This window comes from Cinclus cinclus, chromosome 13 (genome assembly GCF_963662255.1).
Source record: "Cinclus cinclus chromosome 13, bCinCin1.1, whole genome shotgun sequence".
NCBI lineage: Eukaryota > Metazoa > Chordata > Aves > Passeriformes > Cinclidae > Cinclus > Cinclus cinclus.
The window spans coordinates 5,352,922-5,374,646 of NC_085058.1; the positions used below are offsets into that span (position 1 = coordinate 5,352,922).

Below are 21,725 nucleotides of genomic sequence, written 5' to 3' on the forward strand. Positions count from 1 at the left end.
GACAAAAATTATTGGATTACATAGTCAATGAATAAGATTTCCAGTGTCTGGAAAATGAATTTGTGCACTTTTTGCTTTCATTTGCAGTTTCTTCATTTCAAGCTTCATACATAGGATCACCAACTTGGCCACTGTCTCTTGAAATATTTTTGCTAAAAACCATTCTGGGGAATTTTCAAGGTGCAGCTTGAATACTGCATGGAAGCAGAAAGAGCTTTGACATTATTTTACATGCATGCCATATAATTTACTTTCCAAGATTGAAGCTGTAGAACAGACACTCTTATAAGTGATATGTTTCTGAAAAAATGTAGTTCCATTTTCTCAGTAGAGCCAGGCATATGACACTGTTTATGGCCAAATATGTTGGCTCCCAAAGTCAGGGATTTCAATGGTGGAGGCACAGGACATGAAAATCAGTTTCTTATGTAACAGGCACTTCTAAGCATGAGTGAAGTTGGTGTGGTATGGTGGTGTTCAATGGCTTTCTTTAAAGGTCTTTTTCTACAGACTCCACTTAACACTATTGTCTAGGCAGTTCTCAGTCCAGAATTCCCATTTGCAGCAGAGGAAGTTTGTAACTGCTTTTTAAATCCGTACATAATAGTAAACATTCCTACACTTTTTATTTATGTAACATAAGTATTCTGCTTTTCTTTTCTCTTGCAACTGATTCTAACCCTTACCCATTTAAGTATTTTTAACTATTTATCTTCTTTAGGGTTGAAGCAAAGCTTGAAAACTGGTATGTTACAGGCCTGAGACAAGAAAACATTGTACCATCTCTTGTGGCTTCCATAGGAGATAGCAAATCTTCTCTGCTTAAGATTGAGTTTGATGTTAACCCAGAGGACAGTTCAGCTGACCAGAGCCTTACTATTGAATCACAGCCTGTGGAAGTAAAATATGATGCAGTGAGTAGTAACCAAAACTCTCAGGTAGTTCTGAGCTCTTTCTCTGCTCTTATTCACTTGGCTCTGTCCAGATCTGATTTTGAGTTTTTGTTGAGTGACTTATATGTATAATGCTATATAATGCTAATTCTGGTATTTTTTTTTTTTAAGAGAACAATAAATGCAGTGGTAGAATTCTTTCAGACAAGTAAGGGAATGGATCTTGAAAGATTAACAACAGCCACATTAATGAAATTGGAAGAAATCAAGGAAAGAACTGCTGCAGGTAAGATAACAAATCTCATTGAAGGTGAACCCTTAAAATGTTTCCGTATGATTACCCAAACATATGGCTTATGTTTTGATTAATGACCAGTAGTAGGAGTGGGATTTTTCCTGGAGTTGGTTGCCCTCATTTTAGCTGGGATAGAGTTAATTTCTTCTCACTTGGTTGCTTGGAGATTTAGTGAATGTTTTGTGGGAAGGAGCATTGAGTTTAGTAAGAAATCAGTAGAATGCTGTGGAAGTCTTGGTCCAAGAGGCTTTATCCTCATGTTCACATGAGGATATTCATGATGTTCACATAACATCTTTTGGTATGCTGTCACAGTTGTTTCACTTGTGAATAGCATTTACATTTCCATGCCATTTCCTTTTTGTTTAAGGATTCGTTCATATTATTGAAATGCGGAAAGTCCTTGACTTGAAGATTAATCTGAAACCTTCCTACCTTGTGGTTCCACGGACTGGTATCTACCATGAAAATTCAGATTTGCTGATTTTGGACTTTGGTACATTTCAGGTATATAAATGACATCTCTTATGAGCTCAGGGGAAGCAAATATTCTCTTTTAACATAGCTGTTGTAAGGAACCATCTTGCTTTCAGAAGGCAGGGAGGTCATCTGTGTCAATGTATTTTTGACTTACCATATTTCTAACCAAATAGATCTGGGTCAGTAGTTTGATCAGAAATGTTAGGGTGTCTTTGACATACTTGTAGTAGTTAATCCTCCCCAGGAAGCATGTTCATGTTATAATCATGATTGTAATGATTGTAATACCTTATCATTTAGTATCTTTCATTTCTTCAGCAGAATACATGAACTTTTGCTTCCTTTTTTTGTAAAATGATAGCCTTTTGTTAATAAAGCAATTTTTCTCTCGAAGTTTGAAATTAATTACCTTGTTTCTATAAAATGGAAAGATTGCAATAATTTAACTTGATTTAATGACTGATTAAATATTTATTTTAGTTGTATTCCGTAAGTAAAATTATATACTACTGAAAAAACCCTTTTCCATAGCTTAGAATTAAGTGGATCAATAGAAGTAACAACAAGAAAATCTACTTAGCAAGAATAAGTGAAGTGTGAAATACTTTAATGCATTTTCTCTGTAAGAGTCCAAATGTCAATTATTAATCCCTATCAATAATCTTTTCATCTTCACTAGAATGAATAGCATAGCTCTTTTAAAGACTTTATTTTGTTCATTTTGTGTTTAGCTGAACAGCATAAATCAAGGCAGTAGTGAAGCTTCTAACTTTTCATCTTTAGAGGAGATTATGGACAAAGCTTATGACAAATTTGATGTGAAAATTCAAAATGTGCAACTTCTTTTTGGAAGAACAGGTAATAAAACAACATAGCTGCTGTTTATGCAAAAGGTTGTTGAAGGCTATGTACCAGTAATAAATAAACATGTTTTTTAATGAAAAACATACAAAGTAAAATCAGTAGTTAATGAAAAGATAGATTATAATACACACTGGGTGCCAAAGTTTGAAAAAATTGGTTGGTTTCTCTTCAAACATCTGCTCACTTTTTGTTTGGACTTGTGCATCATTTTGATGGTAGCAATGAATGTAAATGAATAGAACTACTATGCTTTCCATCATATGTAGAAAAAGCACACCTAAAATTTGCCTTAGTTCTTCACTCAGAAGTTCCTGTAATCAACAGAATGCTAAGTTGCTGTTTTGTGTTTTATCTGTCTATCTATTTGTTTTTCTAGGGGCCAATGTAGATACATCTTTTATGCTAAGGCAGTAGTGTTCACAAATAGGATTAAAAGCTTTTAAAAGATTTGATCTAAGTAGTTTTAGATTTCTTTGGTTGGTGAGTGGGTTTTTTTACCCTTGTAGTGATGGCATTTGATTACTTTAATGTTGCCTTAATTAAAGCAATTAGCAAGGTTTTTTTTTTCATCTAAATTTACTGGACATTTTCAGGTGAAGACTGGAAGAAGGCTCGCTTTCAACATCCATCATCTTTGCACATTTTGCAGCCTATGGATATTCATGTACAGTTGGCAAAATCCATGGTGGAAAGAGATTCCAGGATGGCAAAGTAATATATTAATGTTGAAAAGACTCATTTAGAATTACTTTGTACTTAGAGAAAAGAAAACTGTGTTTTCTCTAGAGGTTCAGTTCTACTTTGTAATTTGAAGGTATTAACTAAGAAACTGAAATAGGTTACTACTGTTGGCAAAATCTTTTTTTGGGTACTGGTTCCCTGAACCCTTTGCTGGTTACTAACTACTGCTTAAGTCCAAGACCTATTTTAATGCAGAATCCCTGGCTTCACTGTGATGTGATCTTTTTATAGTAGTATCCATATTAGTAAGATTTACATGAAGAATTGGTACCTTTTTGTACAGGAGTTTAATCAGCTGTTTTTTAAAAAAAGGTTTAAAGTGTCAGGAGGACTTCCTTTGGTGCATATCAGACTCTCTGACCAGAAAATCAAGGCCATCTTTGATCTGATTGACAGCATTCCACTGCCTCAGAAGTCATCCATGACAGTTCCTAGCACAAAGGTAAGCCGACTGCAAGAAGGAAAACTTAGTGCCCAAACAAGCAAAAAAACATCACGAGAGTCTTCATTGGCTTACCATCAGAACATTCAGGTCTTCCTCAAACAAATGGTGGAGCCTTGGTCAGTGTGCTGTTGGTTTCAGTACAAGTATTGGCAGAGCTGACCTTGCTAAAGAATGTGGGGGAGTCATTGTGGAACAGTTGTCATCAGTAAAAACTATGAACATACCAACTTACAGAAACTTTAAAATACTGTTTTCATTTTTTTCTCTTTTCTTTCCCCCCAGGTACCAGCTATTCCCACAATTCCTGTTGTTGGTAAAGGATTACTTAATACACCCCAGTTGTTAGCAGAAATAGTGTCAGGTAAGGAGCTACAGGTGTGTCTTTGTAAAGTACAGCCATAATTTAGGGAATAGTTAATATTTTCATGCTGTTGTTGATGTTAAAACATGTAAGGACAGCAGAGATAAGCATGGTGGGTCATATCCACCCTCAGTGCATAAGGAGATTTGATTAAGATGCTGACGTTAACTCAGACTAATAAATTTGCTTTTTCCAAAAAGCAAACCCATCTTTTTAAAAAAATTAGTATTATGCATAAGCAACCTCTTCAAATGAGTGAACCATAAATGCCAACTGTAATAGGTTGTTCTGACTGTTTTGCATTAGCAAAGCTTTCTTTTTTCTGAAAAGGCAGAACTAGAATAACACATTACTGAGAAATTATTGTATTGACCCTGGATTTGAGCATTTATTTTCATGGCTGTTCTACAGAAAAATTTCCTGTAGTGTAACCTGGACACTTGTTTCCTGGAGCTTCTCTTATTATTACTTTCTTATGTGTTCATGAGTGTCATGATGCCTTTAGACTCTAGTGCTGTCTTTAATAGGGCTTTTGTTTGCTTCTCATCCAACAGGTAAGAGAGCAGTAAAGATCTAAAGTATATTTTGTCAGGTTAGAGTTAAAGTGATCATACTGTTAAAAATGCAATTGGAATAGGAAAGAGAAGGTGGGATATTTAGCCCTGTTTCTGGAAAAAGTTTACTGAGAAAGTAATTTCACTTCTGTAGACTCTGAAGAAGAATATTTCGATTTTGAGGAAACCTCTGAACCAACTGACAGTTCAGTAATTAAAGAAGAAATAAGAAAAGAGGAGTCTGCTCAGGAGGAGCTGACAAATCTTCAGCTGAAGTTTGAAATTAAAGAAGTATGTCTGTAATTCTGTTTTCCCCTTTAAAAAAAAAAAGTCCAATATTCATTTAACAGTATTCTCCAGATTAGTGGATGCAGAAACATAATCACCAAACAAAAACCCCCTCATATATACATATTTCTGTGCATGTATTTCTTGTCTGTGTGTGATGCATATAAATAAAAACATGATGCTTACGTACAGATGTATTAAAAAAAGTCCCTTATTGGAGTATTTTAGTAGAAAAAAGTTGTACTAACTCATAATTAGGGGATAGGGAGTGGGAATTTTGCACTGGATAAATAAAGTCGGTACCAGGCAGGTCTCTTTCAAAGACAAAATCCCCAAATATTTTTTGTATTTATATCTTTCACCATCAAATAATCACTTCTCCTTTCTGTTATATACTCTTCAATCTGTAGTTAAAACGATGTGTCCAACAAAGCAGGGAGGCCAGTAATTTTGCACTTTTTTTGATGTTGGTTTAAATGGTGAGAATACTGCATGTGCAAAGATGGCATAACTGTATTTCTTGTTCATCCAGGTTTTAGTAGAACTCACCAGACAAAAGAAAATTGAGGAAACAGTACTTGTATTTGATGTAATGCATCTTGGGACAGAAACTACTGTCAAAACCTATAATTTAGCAGCTGTATCTTATTTGAAGAAAATAAGCTTGGATTACTATGGAATTGGAGGTAATAAGCAATGGCAGAGAAGTGGATTTGTGTGTGTGTGTGTGTGTGTGTGTGTGTGTGTGTGTGTGTGTGTAGCAGTTGGTTGGAGCTCTCCTGTGCCTTGTGCTTGCTGAAATGCAAATGTTGTTCCAGTTAATGTGCAGCTGTCCATTGGCAGTTCTTGAGCCACATACAGTTGAAAAGCCCTGTACTCACACCATAGTGCTTATGGGATAAACAAATGGCTTAGAGCTCAGTCTTTGGATGGAGAAAGGATTTGCCATTTTGGACTTAGCAAAGAGAAACCAGTGACTCATGTTTGATGGTGCAATGTATTTTAGCAAATGGTACTGAAAGTTAACCCCTACCTTCAAGGCACAAGTTGTTTCGTTCTCTGAAAGAACAGAAATTATCCTAATTCTTGTTTTTATATTGTGGTGTTTTACAGGTAAAAAAGCACCCATTCATCTAATCAGTTCCTCAGACAAACCTGGCTCAGACCTTCTGAAGGTGGAATATGTCAAGGTATACACAAAGCTTTTAAAAATTATTTTTAAAGCATTTCTACATGTTTTTAATATATACTACTAAATCTACTATTCAGAGCGAGGTAGATTATTTTGTATCTTCTGAAGAGAACAGTGACTGGTTGAAATTAATATTAACCTTCATGCATATCATTATTTTCAGGCTGACAGAAATGGGCCACAATTTCAGGAAATTTTTAACAGCACTGAACAGATGATTCAAGTGAGTGTTTGCAGATTTTATTGCTTACTTTCCTTTGGTTTGCTTGCTCACAACAGAGTAATTAATAAGAGATGTTTTGTTTTCCTGTTTTCCTGCCTTCCAGCAGGAGATTTCAGAAGTTAGAACATCCTTGAAATTTTTTATACCACTTAAGAGCAGAATGTTTGTCTGTTGATCTGCTAAAATGTGTCTATCTAGCTCATGTGGATGAAATTCAAACTACTGTAAGAATGCACCTTCTCATACGTCAGAGATCATGGCATTCAGGGGCCCAGTATGGGAAACTATAGTGGAGTCACAAATTCTTTCACTTTCATGTCAAATAGTCTGTATTTGTGAGTGCCACATATTCAGCACTCTGTTGGCTATCTTTTATAAAAAGTCCAAATCCATGTCTTGAGAGTGTTTTTTTTTTTTACTAATGGTGTATTTTTGAGTTGGATTTTAGTCGAAGGAAAAAGAGTGACTTGAGGCATTCTTGAAATAAAGTACAAAGGATGGTGTTTTCTGTTATGGGTCCTTTCTTTATACCTTTATGGCATTATTTTGTCTGCCTTAATTTAGTGTGAAGACTGAAATATTTCACTTGTTACTTAATAGCTTCAGATTTCATCTGAGAGCTTTAGTTCCTGAAATCTTTTTACAAAAGTGCAGTTCCTGAAGCTGCAGCAGATGAATTCTAATCCTGCAATGCTGCTGAGTTAACTGTCTTCATACTATGGGCTAGTGCTTCTGTTAAGAGGACTCAATTTTCTGTAGCTCATGTGTTCAAGGGAGTTGCTGTTCCCTTGTATCTCTCTTCAGTGGGACATTGGCACCTGGAAAAATTGCATTTGGGCTCTATTTCCAGTTTCAAGTCCATTCAAGTGGAAAACTTCTATTAAACTACAGACCAGGCATCCACTTACCTTTTGGACTCCTTAGTGGATTTATTGAGGAATATCCGTATTCTAAATATCTACATGTCAGTCACCTGCCATTTACCCATGCTGGTAAATAACCATGCTGGTTATTGCAGGAGCATTCAATCACAAGGCTGTTTTTCACAAAATTTATTTTGTATCAGTTGTTTTTTGTACTGAGGAGGTTATAGGTTAGCAGTTACAGCTGTAAGAGCCGTAGTTTTAGGTTACAGCTAGGTTTCCTTATTTTCTAAGCTTATCCCCTTACTGCTTTACAGCAAGCTTTTTCCTTTATGAGCTGTTGCTGGCCACATATGCAGCTTTTCTGTTTCTAAGGACTGGTCTTATTGCGCTGGCTACTTTTGCACTTCAGTCCAACTCTTACACTTCCAAGTTACTGTTTGGTCATGTGGAATCTCATGTTTTCAACAGATAACTTTTTCATCATTGAACCTCCTGTTACATACTGAGGCCCTTATGTCTGCTGTCAGTTTTCTAACAGCTGTTAGTCCATCAGGCAGTGAAAGAAGTGGAGAGGCACCATCCAAAGAAGAAAAGCGAGAAGATGACTCTAGATTGAAGAAAGGTACAGTTGTGATTATGCAAATGATGGTTCCAGAAGGATGCGATGCATGCTGGCAAAGCAAATCCAGAGAAATATGATTAGCTTTGTAGAAGTAAAGATGAAAAGGTGACTCATAAGTATCTTGGAAATCCCACCTTCTCTTATTTCTAGTGTCTAAACCTTCCAAGGATAAGGATGTGTTTGACTTGAAGCTTTTTGCCAAGCTGGATGCTTTCTGTTTAAATATTTGTGATGAAAAAAAGAACATTGCAGAGATCAAGATACAAGGTATTAAATTCTTTATTGGAAGTAACTGCTCTGGTACTTTAGTTTCAAAGCAATTGCTAATAATTGGACTGAAAAATAAGGTGTAAATATGTGGCATGTTTTTATTTGTTTATTTATTGTTGTCAGTGCAAAAATGGCTTGTATTGTTTTCGAAGTCAGCCTTCAAGTCTGTCATAATGTTTTGGCCTCCGGCTAGAAAGATGTGTTATTATGCAGATGATTAGGTTCATCCTTTGAAGGAGTTTGATTATGGGTGGCTTTTCATGTTTTATTAAGTGTTGGATATTTTTATGGTATACTATAAAATCATTTAGGAAAATAATTTTATGTAGGATTAAAAAAACCCTTCAAAATATTTTTCTTTAATTTTTAACCCTAGTGGTTTACTTGGGTTCCTTGTTTCGGTTTTGTTTTTTTTTTTTTTTTTGATTGGTTTTATTCCTTGGAAGGGCTATCAGTAATTCTTGGGGGGAGTTTCACTTCTGACTGACTTCAACTGCCATCCTTATAGTTGCCAACACTCCCTTATGAGTATTTAAGAATGTGTGATATGCAAGATTAGTACTGCAGTTTATAAAGACTTTTGCTTGTGGCCATCTCTAAAGAATATAATGTATTCACACAAGATTATGTATGCAAAAGTACTGTGTTCAAATAGTTCAGTATAGTAACATATTTTCTGATAGAAAATCTCAAAGCACTCAGTAGCTTGCTTATTAAGAAGTGGATTGTTGTTTGAGTATTTTCGTATGAATAGTAGCTCAGTTATTTCTGAGATGATTGATATGAGACCGTATCTGTGTTAGAAGTATTTCTATTTTGTTTTGGTTGAAGCTGTAGTACAGCCATTTTTAAAGCTTAGTAACTTTTCCTTACTTCCTCTGCTGATGTCCCCCCTGAAAATAACTTCTGTTGTTCTGTTATTATGTAACAGTTACTTCTGCTGTGCAAGACTGTTTCTATTTTTGTACTTTGCAGGTCTTGACTCATCTCTTTGCCTTCAGCCCAGTCACACTGTATTCTTTGCCCGACTTAAAGACGTTGTTGTCACAGATGTTGATTCAAGGACCCTTCATAAAAAAGTACTCAACTACAAGATTTTAACTTTTACTTGATTCTTGGTTAGTTTGAAGTGTATAAAAGTGAAATGGAATACACATTTCACTCTTCTAAGAGTGTTTGATTTGTCGTGAATAAGTCTTTTCAAATAAGACACATCATAAAGAATAATTTTCATATTGCAACAATGGATGTCTGAAAGGATTAGGAAAACTAGTTTTCTAACTTGTAATCTGATAGGCTGATGGTATCTTTAGTTCTTTAAGTACCTTTGTAGAAGCTGCTGATGGCTGGTGGGTGCTCTTTGTGTCCTTCTAGGCTGTGTCTATAGTGGGAGATGAAGTTTTCAGTTTCAATCTGACATTAAATCCTCATGCTACTGAAGGAGAAGCCTACACTGACATGTCAAAAGTGGATGGTACTGTATCTTTGAAAGTGGGCTGCATCCAGCTGGTGTACCTTCACAAATTTCACATGTCTCTCCTAGTAAGTATTATTTCCCTTTATATCTTTCTGCAGCATTCTCAGATTAGTCTTCTGAGCTGTGCCCTCAGTAGAACTGGTAGGCTTCAGTTTCTGAAAGAGAAGAGATGGGTTTAATTTTTCTGTGTATTGTTAAAAATTTTGCCACGTAACTGGTTTAAATTTCAATTGGGTCACTTCCTGCTCTCAGCTTTGGAAGTGGAGAAAAACTTCATGCTATTGAGGCAGTTTGGGTGTTTATGCTTGCTGCCCTTTCCACCCTACCAAAATTCTGAGTTCATTGCAAACATATCAGAGCTGACATTAGAGGCAAATCTTTCTTCAGGGTAGGTGTCATGATGCCTGCAAATTAACCAGTGTGAATATCAGTGTGTTTGAGTACCCTAATGATAGTGTTTTCAATAAAGCAGCCGTGGGCTTTCTCTCATTCAGTAGGTTCTTTAGTAGGAATTCAGTAGTATTCATGGAGGGCAGAAGAGGCTTTCAAAGTTGTGTCCCTGAAAGCTATTGAGCTAAGGAGCCTTGTTGCTAAGGAGAGAAGAAAAAAATAGAGATGAATTTAAAATAAATGGATTGCACTGGTTAGTACTTCTTTGACCCTCTATTAGAGGTCATGACAAAAAGTACTCAGTTGTCTTTTCCAATGGAAAATTTAATAGAGCCGGCAGAATAATTGGTGGACGATGATGTAAAATGAGAAAGTAACCTAGAGTAAAGACTGTTTACAGACATTTCTCCTTTCTCTTCAACTGCTTTTCTAGACCTTCTTGAACAACTTCCAGACAGCCAAGGAGACACTGAGTGCTGCTACAGTTCAAGCTGCAGAAAAGGCTGCTACCAGTATGAAAGACCTGGCCCAAAGGAGTTTTCGGCTTGCAGTGGACATTCACTTGAAAGCACCAGTTATAGTTATCCCCCAGTCCTCCATTTCCACCAATGCAATAGTAATAGATCTTGGCTTGATTACGGTTCAAAACCAGTTTGTCTTGGTGTCCTCAGAAGGAAGTTCACTCCCTCCAGTGATTGACAAAATGGATGTGCAGCTGACAAAGCTGAAACTATCAAGGTACATTGGCGTACTCTGTAGAGCATTAATGTTCATGCCTAGATACCATGGTTGGTGCTAGTGTCAAGTATTTGGTATTAAAATGCTAGTCTGTTATCCTAGAGCAGTTAGATAAAATCAGAATAAAATCAGAAACTGTTCTGCTTAGGAAAGTGTTCGGTGCTACATTTGAGATTTTAAGATTTTCAAAAATCTAACATGTGACTTCCAACTTCCCAACTGTTTTATTTTTTCCTTTCTATGTTTCAAGGATCACTTTGGAGACAGATTTGTCACATCCAGATATTCAGATACTTCACCCTATTAATTTAAGCCTGTCTCTGAAACGAAATCTCTCTGCAGCTTGGTTTCACAAATTACCAGTGTTGGAGGTCACAGGGTATCTGGATACAATGAATGTAAGTCTTGTGTGAAGGTGGTGATAATACTTATTGTGACAGCAGCCCTTAATGTTAGTTCTGGACACAAAGGGACAACAAGCTGCAAATTTTTAGTAGATGTGGAGTGGATTTCATCAATGTAACAGGATTTAACCCCACCTTGATGAATGTAATGGTTTGAAATAATCACGCAGATTGTTTTGTGACCAGTTCTCTGAGCAAGAATTCCTTAAAGTGTTTTGGTTTTTTTCCTTTCAAAACTGAATCTTCTTGAGAGGAGTTTAAATTAATGCAAATATTTGCTTTAGTAACTCCAGCTTCCTACCTTCCCATCACCCTTGAGTGAGATTCTTGTTTTTTGTGGCATTTTATGTACTGTGAAAGAAAGTGCCAGGGACATCTTGGATGAAACAAATTAAAATATCATGAAGGGGCATGTCATTGATTGGAATGTATTAAAAGCATAGGTACCTTAAGTGCTGCAATGTTAATACAGCACTGGAGGTCAAAACCTTTAATCTCCTCAGACTTTTGCAATAAAAAAATAATTTATTTTTGAAATAATTTAATTTTCTTATTGAAGGGATGATTCTGCTGACAAAATAGCTGTAAATAAGCACTCTTCTTGCCAGGAAATATTGTTCTGCTTTGTTGGTAAATGATAAGTTCAAGGAACAATGTGTTTTTCCTGAGAATTGTGATCTGCATCTTTTTAGGTTGTGTTAAGTCAGGAGGATTTGAATGTCTTTCTCAGAGTGTTGATGGAAAACCTGGGTGAAGCAGAAGAAACTCAAACAGATGCAAAATCAGTACTGCAAAAGGAAGGTCAGAGATGGAATTATGGCATTTGTTTATCATGAATACCAAGTGTGCTCACTTTCAGAAGTAAGGAAAATAATTTATTACCTGGAAAGCAAGTTTAGCTCTGAGATTATGGTGATAAGCTGATTGTAAGTGATAAAATCTTCTTTTTAATTTTGCAAGGACAGTGTTCATACTTTGATACTTCAAAAAACTGGAAACATTACAAGACAAAATTTGGTAATTGTGTTAGCTGAGTTGTCAGGAACTAGCAAGGTGTTGAGATGTCAGAGTCATCTTGTTGTCAGAACATATTTCTATTTCCTTTTCATGCTCTAAAGTTAAAGGCTCTGATTATGGAAATGTTGCTATCTTATCTTAGGTGAACATAATCCATCTAAATGAATAAAGGAACTGGATGTGTTTCTTGAGCTAAACAAATGGTGGCAATTTCAAAAGTTAAGCAATATATTGAATGTTCCAGGTAAAATGAAAGAAATGGAGAGATTGGTTTTGATCCAGGATAAGAATGTTCCAGAAGGAATGCTGTCTGAAAAGAGAAAAATAACATTAAATGAAGATATAATCAATATGCTACTTAATTTTGAAATCAAAGAGGTATGTATCCATCTGTACAAGTTATTCTTTCTGAACCCAGTACTCATCTGTTTCTTAAAAGTAGTGGGCTATAAAGTCCATTTTAACAGTTTGACATGGCAACAAAATGAAAACAAACAAGAGGAACAAAGCAGGGGCTGGAGAAACCTTTAGCAAATTGGTCTTGAAAGCAATGTTTGAAAAGCAAACCAGGGGGAGATCCCAAGTCAGAACTACAATTTCATAAGAAAATTAAAATAAAACACAGTAGTACAAAAACACTGCCACAGTCAGAATACAACCTGGCACCTCGTCAGTCAGGGTGGTGGTAGCAGTCCTTTAGAAGGTGGCTGCAGTCCTCCTGCAGTGATAGATGAGGTCCTGTTGAAGCAGAGATCCTGTAGAAAGGTTTGGTTTTCCTCTGAAGGTCCAGTGGTGGTGTGGATGGGCCTGGTCTTCCTCTGGGGAATCCAGTGGAAAAAGGCTTCCTCTGGTGTTCCAAGTCTCAGATTATATGCAAGTAGGAATGCTTGGTTCCTCCCCATGGGTGAAGCATCTCCCAATGGGATGATGGAATTTTATCAGTCATGCAATGATACTCAATGGCCCATTAACAGAAGCTATCCCTCTGGTGGGAGGAGGGTCATGGAAGAGAATGCCACCCCACCTGGTTTCAACAGATGGTAATAGAATACATACTTTTGTTACATCCTGCATTGTGACCTGAGACAGTCTTACAGGGTCTGTTGATAAAAATGCAAAATGTCTAGATTAATATTATGTTTCACATTTAGCTGAGAAGATAATGCCTGCTTATAACTACCGTGTCTTACCAGCTTCACTGAACTGTTGAACTTATTTCCCTTTCCATATTCAAGGTTGTAATAACCTTGATGAAGCAGGTTCAGAAGGAGAGATATCCACTACATATTTTAACTGTGCTGCAGCTTGGAACCAAAACCAAAATTAGAAATCATGAATTGGCTGCAGCAGCATATCTGAAAAAAATTACAATGAGATGCACTGAAATAAATGGTAAGTCTTCTAGAGAATGGATTCAGTCAGTAGAGTGTGTGCAATTGGTTTTATAGCCAGAGGATAACATGTCCTAAACCAATAATGAGAGGGGGGAAGGGGTGTGGGAAAGGGTAATTTAGGTGGAATTCATCTGTTTTACCTGATACCAAGTTTTACTGCCATTGCTAGAGTTAATGTACTTAAGTGAGTTGCATACTTTGGGCAGGAATGGTGTTCCTGAGAAGTATTCCAACTATTCAATGTGTTTGGATGAGCTTCTGATTCTGTGCTTTAGAACTAGTTCTGGCAGCACTGGAAATGCAAGTGCTTCCTTGATTGGTCAGGTAACAGTTCAAAATGACAGTGAAGTGATGACTGAAATAGCCACATATCCAGAGTAGAAAAGTAAGGTTTTGAGTCTGAAAACATGATGGTAGGAATCCAAAGAACTTTCAGTTTTAAATCTTGTTTCAAGAGCAAGATAAGTTCATTTTTACTAGTTTAATGTAAAATAAAGTGAATATAGCATTTCACAAGATAATGTGAAAGCTGAGAAGCTTCATGTGCAGCTTCTCAGTGAAAATAGCTGTTTACTCTTTCAGCAAGAATAGTATGTAATTAGTATGCAGTAGAGAATTAGCTTGTGAGTGGAAACACTTCACATTTTTATTTCTTTGTTTGCAGACTCAAAAGGAGATCCTCTTTGCATTCTTAATTCCTCAAGTGACACAAATGAACATCTTTTGAAAATGGAATATATTAAGGTTTTAATACATTTTCAGTAAAATTATATGGGGAGTAAAGTAAGGTTTCCATACTTAGCTTGTAGATTTGTATCTAAAACTTACCCATGCCTTTTCCCAAATACCTGTTTTTCAGTTTAGCATTTCATTTTATTCTCCACTGCTTCCATATAGTACTTGCTTCATAAGTCAATGCTATTACTGAAATCACTGGCAAGACAAACATTTATTTGTGTTCTATGTGTACAGCACAAATGAGTACCTTTGTGAAACTTAACAGGTGTGATGGTCTTTGCCTGTGTAAGTGAAGAGTGACTCTACAGGTGATAAAAGTCACATTTGAAAAGTGATATATTGGTAGCTTAAAAAAGGCCTTCAAAAATTGCATTAATACTTGGGAATCTGATAGGATGTAGAGCCAGTGGGCTCCTCAACACACTTATCTGGAATGGCATAATTTACATAGTAAAAAATAAATTAATTTTTGCTGGCAAAGTACTAAGCATAAATTGATCCAGTTTAAATAAATTCTAGATGAGAGAAAGTCTTCTGACTAGCCAGGTGAATTTTCACAAAATATGTGCCATGAAATGTGTCTGAGCAGAGCACTGTGAATACCCCCAGTCTGTTTGTCTTGCTTGTGCCTTATTTGAAGAACTTGTTTGTTTGGGCTTTGTCACTTTCCTTTGGAAAGGAATTGGAATAATCCTTGTGTATGCATTAAATTCAAATAATTCAATTACTAAAATTATTCATAATTATTATTAATTATTGGTTAATTCAATAGAGACTGACTGTGTCGCTTTCCTTTTTTTTTTTTTTTTTCTTCCCTTTAGGCTGATCCTGATGGACCAGACTTTGTCACTACTTACCAAAGCACTAAGCAAAACATCAATGTAAGTCCTGGATGTATTTAATCTGTTTTTTAAGCATTTCAAATCATAGCAGCTGTGTTAGTTGCTCCCTTTTCTCTTTTCATTGAAGAGAAAAAAAAGGGGAAAAAAACAACCTAAAGCCCTGAGTCTTATTATTAAAACCTACTGCTTTATATTTAATTACTTCAAAGACAAATCCAGGTGGAAAAAATTATTTCTTTAATGGAAGTTTTTATTGTATTAATTTTTTTTAAACCGAAAACTGTACAGTTTTTGCTATTTAGAAAAATGTCCTTATGCATTTTAATTGAGGCCTTTACCATGTGCTTTGTTTCTGGAGTAATACACTTAGCCGAGAGAGAAACCATGGCCTTGTGTTTCTGAGCTTGTAACAGTAACAGTGAAATTGAGATGTGATTTGAAATGTCCAAGTAGCATTCTCAGGGGTCTTGAGTGCAATTAGTCCTTTCACTTGTCCTGAAACCAACTATTCATGAGTAATTTCTCATGGCTTCAGTGACTTCTGAAATAAGCATGTCATTCTACTTTTAAAATGTTTCCTTTAAAACAGTATTGGTGGGTCAACCTGCTTCTTGATGTCCTTATGTGGGGTAAGTGACTGATGCTGGGTTTCACTAAGTACTGCTGGCAGGAGTAGTTGATGCTCACATACTCCCTGTTCTGATTGTAAGTTTTGAATCTTAGTGGGATTTGTTGTTGTTGTAATATCATATCTACTAAAATATTTTCATATGTGGTTCTGAAGTTGATGAAATGCAATGAAATGCAATGCAGCAGAACTGAAGAGAGTGTCCTTCAAAATGCATAACCACACGAGGCATCAATTTTTAGACTGGCACAGTTCATCTGTAGGTGTTTTAAGCTTCCCTTCTCTAGCTCCCTCATCTGTTCTGGAGCTTGTATAGTGTGAAGTTGAAGGGTATTGAGATAGAAGAGCCAAATGCTTGTGAAACTGAGCAAGAGGCTTTTTTCCTTGGTTCTGTGCCAGCAAGTCTCAGTTGTTAGGGTATAAACTGCTATTAATAACAATATTGCTTTGTCTCCTTGCCTTTGTTTTAGGTCATCTTTTCATGTTTGGATATAGTACTTCACACAGAGGCTTTGCTTTCCATCATGAGTTTCCTCACCTTCAGTGTTCCATCAGAGGGTCTTCCCAGTACAGATAAATCATCAGACCACAAGCCTCAAATGAAAGACCAGGGAAAAGGAAGTACTCTTAGACCAGGTAGTGACATATTAAAAGGCTGTACTTTTGTCATTTAACAACATCTCACCTTCAGTTTCAAGGGATATTATTTCAGATGACTGCATTGCAGTCTATTTGGTGGAAAACAAAGCATGCACAACTGTAAATGGGGAGAAAATCATCTTAAAAAAAAAATCAGACACTTTTCCTATTGCTTGATTTTACAAATTCTCCTTACTCCATATAACTTTTCCTTGGGTGGTGGTCTGATTTTTATGATGAAAGTTGAATAAATGATGTTGCAGTGTGCAGCCTTTCCAAAGGTTTAGTGTCATAACTATGTGGCTTTCCAATCTGAAGGCTCTAAAGATTGCTTACATTGCTGAAAATAAATATTCCTCTGAGGAGGCAAAGAGAAGTTCTGAACTGAAGGGGTGGTGTATTTATTTTAATTACAGGTCTTTGTAGCCTTTTTGCATGGAAGCTCCTGAATATTTCATCAGGTCCTGTGTTATTGATTCTTGTGCTTGTAGTGTTGCTGGTGAAATTCAAGGTTTTCTAGTCGTAAAACTATTGGGATTGAGTCTAGTGGCTATTACATTTTGTGTTTATGCAGTGTTGCTGCAGCTAATATGCTTAAATTGGCTTTGCTACTTGACACAGAGAGAAGCATTTCTCATGTGAGACAGTGTTTTAAATAATGTACTGTATACTGCATTCAGCAACCAATGCATGAAAACTAGGTATTAATGAGGAGAGAAGCCCTCATCTTGATGGCTTTATGCTTGTGTTGGTTGGTTGGTGTGCCTGAAGGAAACTGCTAATAAATTACTTTTTCCATGTTTTGACTAAGGATCATAGTATCTTTTAGGGAATGGCTGCTGGCTGCTTTTGAATGGTTCATATGTGTACAAAACTACTAATCTAATATTTTTTTTCAACAGTGGGCTTGTAGTACTTGAACTCCTTGTATGTCTCTTGTGTTTCCTATCCAGTGTCTGATGATGCAGCCCATGATGATGTCTGTGAATTAAAAGTCACTGCAAAGCTAAATGCATTCAGTATTACAGTATGTGATCAGACCTGTAGAATTGCAGACATTAGAATACGAGGTAAGGGTTTTTTTTTTCCCAATGTTAGATGAAGCTGGTTGTAGTCAGAAATAGGCTGTTTTCCTCCATTCACTTCTAGAAGGCCTGTGTGTGCACTGCAGATGTCTCTAACATGTGTTTGATTGTATGAAATGATCTGCAAGGAAAAAAAAGTTTGACTCAGAAAATGAAGACAATTTCTAAGTGTAGTAAAATTAAAAGAAGTGAAGCCCCTATAGTTTAGATAAGACAGGCTTCCATTTTTAAATGGCTTGATCCTAGACAGTGTTGGGGAATTGTACTCTAGTCTTAGAATCGAGTTATGTTGGCAACTTTGTCATGTGCAATAGGGCCCTGATTTCTCTCTTAGGCTTAGCATTCATTGTTACATAGCAGAAGGCTGGATTCTAAGCTGTTATTGTTCTTTATATTCAGTAGTACATAATTCAGGGGGTTTGTTTTTTTGTTTCTTTGTTTTTAGCAGAAGTGTTTACTTAGAGATCTGTTGAAATGCGTTTATTGCCTTCTTTCTTTTGTTTCACTCAGGAATGGATGCATCTGTGGCTAAGAAGCCTAAAAAGATTAAAGTATTCTCCAGACTTGAGGACATTGTAATTATAAACGTTGACCCAAAAACAATCCATAAAAAGGTGATGTGTTGACCAGATTGTAAACAGCTGAGGAGACCCAGTTCTTTAAGTGATTTAGTGGCAGAACTGTAGTTTGATTTGCTGTGTTATAGAATGTAATGTATGATGTAATACTATGCAAAATTTATTGGTTAATTTCCTTCACCTCAGAAGAAAAACTTCCATTTAATATTTAGTTCTATTTGCATTGGTATGTTTAATTCTGAGTAGCAGGGCTTAAATATAAAATGGGCTATAGATAAGCAAGTGAGAAGAGGCATATACTATAAAATAGGTGATTCTGTTTCCTTCTGTGCCTACCATGTGTCCAAGTATTGCTAATAAGTTGCCATTGATCTTGGGGAAATCTTTTTTTTTTCAGAAATATCTGATAGTATTAATGATGTGGATTTAATTTTCTAGGCTGTCTGCATAATGGGAGATGAAGTGTTTAGATTTCACATGTCACTTTATCCAGATGCTACTGCAGGGGAAGCCTACACTGATATGTCAAGAGTGGATGGTAAAATGTCTCTGAAAGTGGGCTGCATCCAAATAATTTATCTGCAAAAGTTCTTTATGTCTCTCTTGGTAAGACATTAGTTTAAGTTTTTTTTCTTGTCATTGAACATTTTTTTCAATGAGATAAAATGCAGTCAGCTCTTTTTGACCTGTACCTGGTGGTGAGCTGATGTGCAATCACATAGAATTATTTTGCTGAAGAATTACCACTTAAGTTGCTTTACAGAATATCTGCAAGGAGAATAATGACAAAAGAAGCAATGAATGGAGCTGATAGCTTTAATACCTTAAAAATTAAACAGTTAAACAGTGTGTAAGCTTATTCATGATTTTAACCTTTTTCTCTTTTGAAATGAGTATGGTTGAATTAGGAATTTCATATTTATACCACAGGTGTTAATTTTTCTTAAATTTACATTTTGCCTGTGGCTTGTCTTTTTTTTTGGGAGGCCTGTTTGTTTTCATGGAACTCTTACTTTTTTGAATTGTATGAATAGAATTTCCTAAACAATCTCCAAGCGGCACAAGAAGCCCTGACTACAGTCACTGTCCAGGCAGCAGAAATGGCTGCTTCCAGCATGAAGGACTTTGCTAAAAAGAGCTTCCGCCTTCTAATGGATGTCAACTTGAAAGCTCCAGTCATAGTTATCCCTGAATCTTCAGCTTCATGTAATGCTTTGGTAGCTGATCTTGGCTTAATCAGAGTTCAGAATGAATTCAAGCTGGTGTCTTCAGGTGAATCTCCTCTTCCTCCAGTTATTGAAAACATGGATGTACAGCTGACTCACTTGAAATTATCAAGGTAAACATGGAGCTTTTTCCTGAGTTGAAGTGTCTTTGTAAAGGAAAGTGTGTCCATGTTCTTTATGCAGTGTTTTTTCTCTTATTCGAGCATGGTAGGCAATGAAAACATACTAAAACCAAGCAGAAAACCTTGTCAAGATAAGTTTAGCAGGGCTTTTAGATAGAGACACAAGTCTACAGTCTCTAAACTCTCTTGGAAAGAAAGGAATGATAGCACAGTAACTTGAGTTCATCTGAAGTGCATACATGGGTGTAAGTACATATGAGCTTATTCTTAAATTAATTATGCCTGTAATTTTGCTAGATTAATGTGATATTATTTGGTAGTCTGCAACTAGTCAACATTTTTCCTCCGTTACTTCCCCTGTCTTTTTTTAGGTGTGTTATATCCGCAGATTCACAACCAGATTCTGAAATTCTGCGTCCTGTGAGTTTGACTTTACTGGTCCAGAGAAATTTAGCAGCAGCATGGTATCATAGAAGCCCAACAATTGGTATCAAAGGAGACCTAAAACCAATGCAGGTAGTATCACGGCTAATTAGAGCTATCTCAAAAATCACATGGATTCTCAGAATAGTCCTCAGCTTAGTGAAGGAGCTTGTAAACTCATTTCGGTTTGTGTCCTTTACAGTATGTTGAAAGACTTCCAGCTTGATCATCCACTTTATAGATTTGTTAGAATTTTGATACTGTATAATGAATAGTTTTGGTGTAGCTGCATGCAAATGGAATAAAATCTGTTTTTATTTTTCTGGAGGTCCGTTGGAGCTATCCATTGACTGAACAGTCAGGAAAATCATTCAGGTTATCTGTTGAGTTACCATTTAGAAACAAGATTCAACAATTCAAATTGTTTAATCTGTAACATTCAGGTTATTTGAATGTTTAGTAGATGTATTAGAAGTGAAAAGGTTATCTCTGTAACACAACTATTTAAAATTATCTTAGCAGAGGGTGGGCTCTACTTTTTCTTTTTGTGCATATAGATTTAAATGGGTAAAACCAAACTGGTGCACCTTATCCTTGTTCCTGAGCCCTTTTATGTGTTCATTCCTATATATCTGTCTGTGCTGTGGCCAAATGTTAGACTGCTGAAGCACAGAGAAATAGGAGATTTAAAGGAGCACCAGGAAAATTAACCAAATGTAGGAAAAATATTCCTACACTGTGCTGTGGGCTAAGTGGCTGCATCTTGTCACTTAGTACTGCTTGCTTTTTTGTGATTCTATAATGTTATGATTGATTGTGATTTTGTCATGTTATGATTAAATCTTTGAAGGTCTACTGAATGACAGTTTTCTGGTCGTGTGTTTGGATTACTGAATTGTTGAAAAGTGCTTATGGTTGTCAATTACTGGTACTTTTAATAGGCAATTTTACAAGTCTAGAAAGTGTTTATCATATGGACTGTTATTTCTTGTTCTAACTCCTGTTTATAACAAGTAACAAATGATATAGAAAAATGGGCAAATTGTTTAGATTGTTTGGAACAGAACAACTCTGACTGTCCAGTTTGTTTCTGCTGGAAGCAGCCCACTGTTTCTCCTCAGTGATTGCATACTGTGTTGGAAGAAATGCTGTCACCAAAAATGAACTTGTGGCTTTATCGCTTTACAGATTGCACTCAGTGAAGATGATCTAACTGTTATCCTGAAAATTTTACTTGAAAACCTTGGAGGGGCTTCTTCCCAGCCAAGTACAGGGCAAGAGAATATTGAGGATATGCAGACACCTAAAAAAGGGAAAGCTCCACATGAATCTGGTGGCTCTTGGGGTATGTTCAGTTTAAAGGCTGAATGAATAAATGTAGGCAGAGGGTTGTTGGCAAATTCAAATATCATATTTTTCTGAAGCACAACAAATTGTTTTAACTGTTACATGTACTGTGTACATGAAAATAAGAATGTATGCCCTTACATGAGTGTGAACTCCTGATGGTCAGAAGTTTTTGTGATGTGGTTTTTTTTTTTGATTAATTTCTCATGCGATGGTATTCTTCAGTTTATATTAATCACTCTTCTAACTGCATGTGATTAAAAAGAAAAAAGCCAAGTCATGTACCCTGGAATGTTAATGCACAATTATAACTATTGAGGAACGTATTAGTGTTCGAATAATGTGCCAATGTAAACAGTGCATGTCTCTGGGTGAAATATTGTTAATACTTTGCCAAAATCTATTTTTTTTCCCCAAACTTAACATTCTCAATGTCAAAAAATTGCTATTTAACCAATAGTTGAATTGGTCTACTGTGAATAGAAACTGAAAGTAAGAGTGGGGCAGACTCCTTGAGAAGGCTTGGTACTTCTTGTTCTTCATTAAAGTGAACAAAGAACTTCAGTAGACTAATGACAGCTTC

The 21,725-nt window shown here is 36.1% G+C and overlaps 1 protein-coding gene across 1 annotated transcript in view; it reads left to right on the forward strand.

Moving 5' to 3' along the window:
• The window catches only part of VPS13C (vacuolar protein sorting 13 homolog C), a 76,109-nt gene that overhangs the window by 18,443 nt on the left and 35,941 nt on the right, over nt 1–21,725 (forward strand). The window contains exons 20-48 of the mRNA XM_062501698.1: nt 722–914; nt 1,065–1,179; nt 1,559–1,695; nt 2,400–2,526; nt 3,126–3,243; nt 3,586–3,715; nt 4,001–4,079; nt 4,788–4,924; nt 5,454–5,628; nt 6,044–6,111; nt 6,277–6,336; nt 7,671–7,824; nt 7,975–8,091; nt 9,070–9,173; nt 9,469–9,636; nt 10,395–10,699; nt 10,950–11,108; nt 11,807–11,904; nt 12,365–12,498; nt 13,356–13,512; nt 14,179–14,258; nt 15,074–15,133; nt 16,193–16,358; nt 17,315–17,431; nt 17,957–18,060; nt 18,463–18,630; nt 19,059–19,363; nt 19,744–19,888; nt 20,984–21,140. Of these exons, the coding sequence (XP_062357682.1) occupies nt 722–914; nt 1,065–1,179; nt 1,559–1,695; nt 2,400–2,526; nt 3,126–3,243; nt 3,586–3,715; nt 4,001–4,079; nt 4,788–4,924; nt 5,454–5,628; nt 6,044–6,111; nt 6,277–6,336; nt 7,671–7,824; nt 7,975–8,091; nt 9,070–9,173; nt 9,469–9,636; nt 10,395–10,699; nt 10,950–11,108; nt 11,807–11,904; nt 12,365–12,498; nt 13,356–13,512; nt 14,179–14,258; nt 15,074–15,133; nt 16,193–16,358; nt 17,315–17,431; nt 17,957–18,060; nt 18,463–18,630; nt 19,059–19,363; nt 19,744–19,888; nt 20,984–21,140 (4,037 nt within the window). The remainder of the gene's footprint in view (nt 1–721; nt 915–1,064; nt 1,180–1,558; nt 1,696–2,399; nt 2,527–3,125; nt 3,244–3,585; nt 3,716–4,000; nt 4,080–4,787; nt 4,925–5,453; nt 5,629–6,043; nt 6,112–6,276; nt 6,337–7,670; nt 7,825–7,974; nt 8,092–9,069; nt 9,174–9,468; nt 9,637–10,394; nt 10,700–10,949; nt 11,109–11,806; nt 11,905–12,364; nt 12,499–13,355; nt 13,513–14,178; nt 14,259–15,073; nt 15,134–16,192; nt 16,359–17,314; nt 17,432–17,956; nt 18,061–18,462; nt 18,631–19,058; nt 19,364–19,743; nt 19,889–20,983; nt 21,141–21,725) is intronic.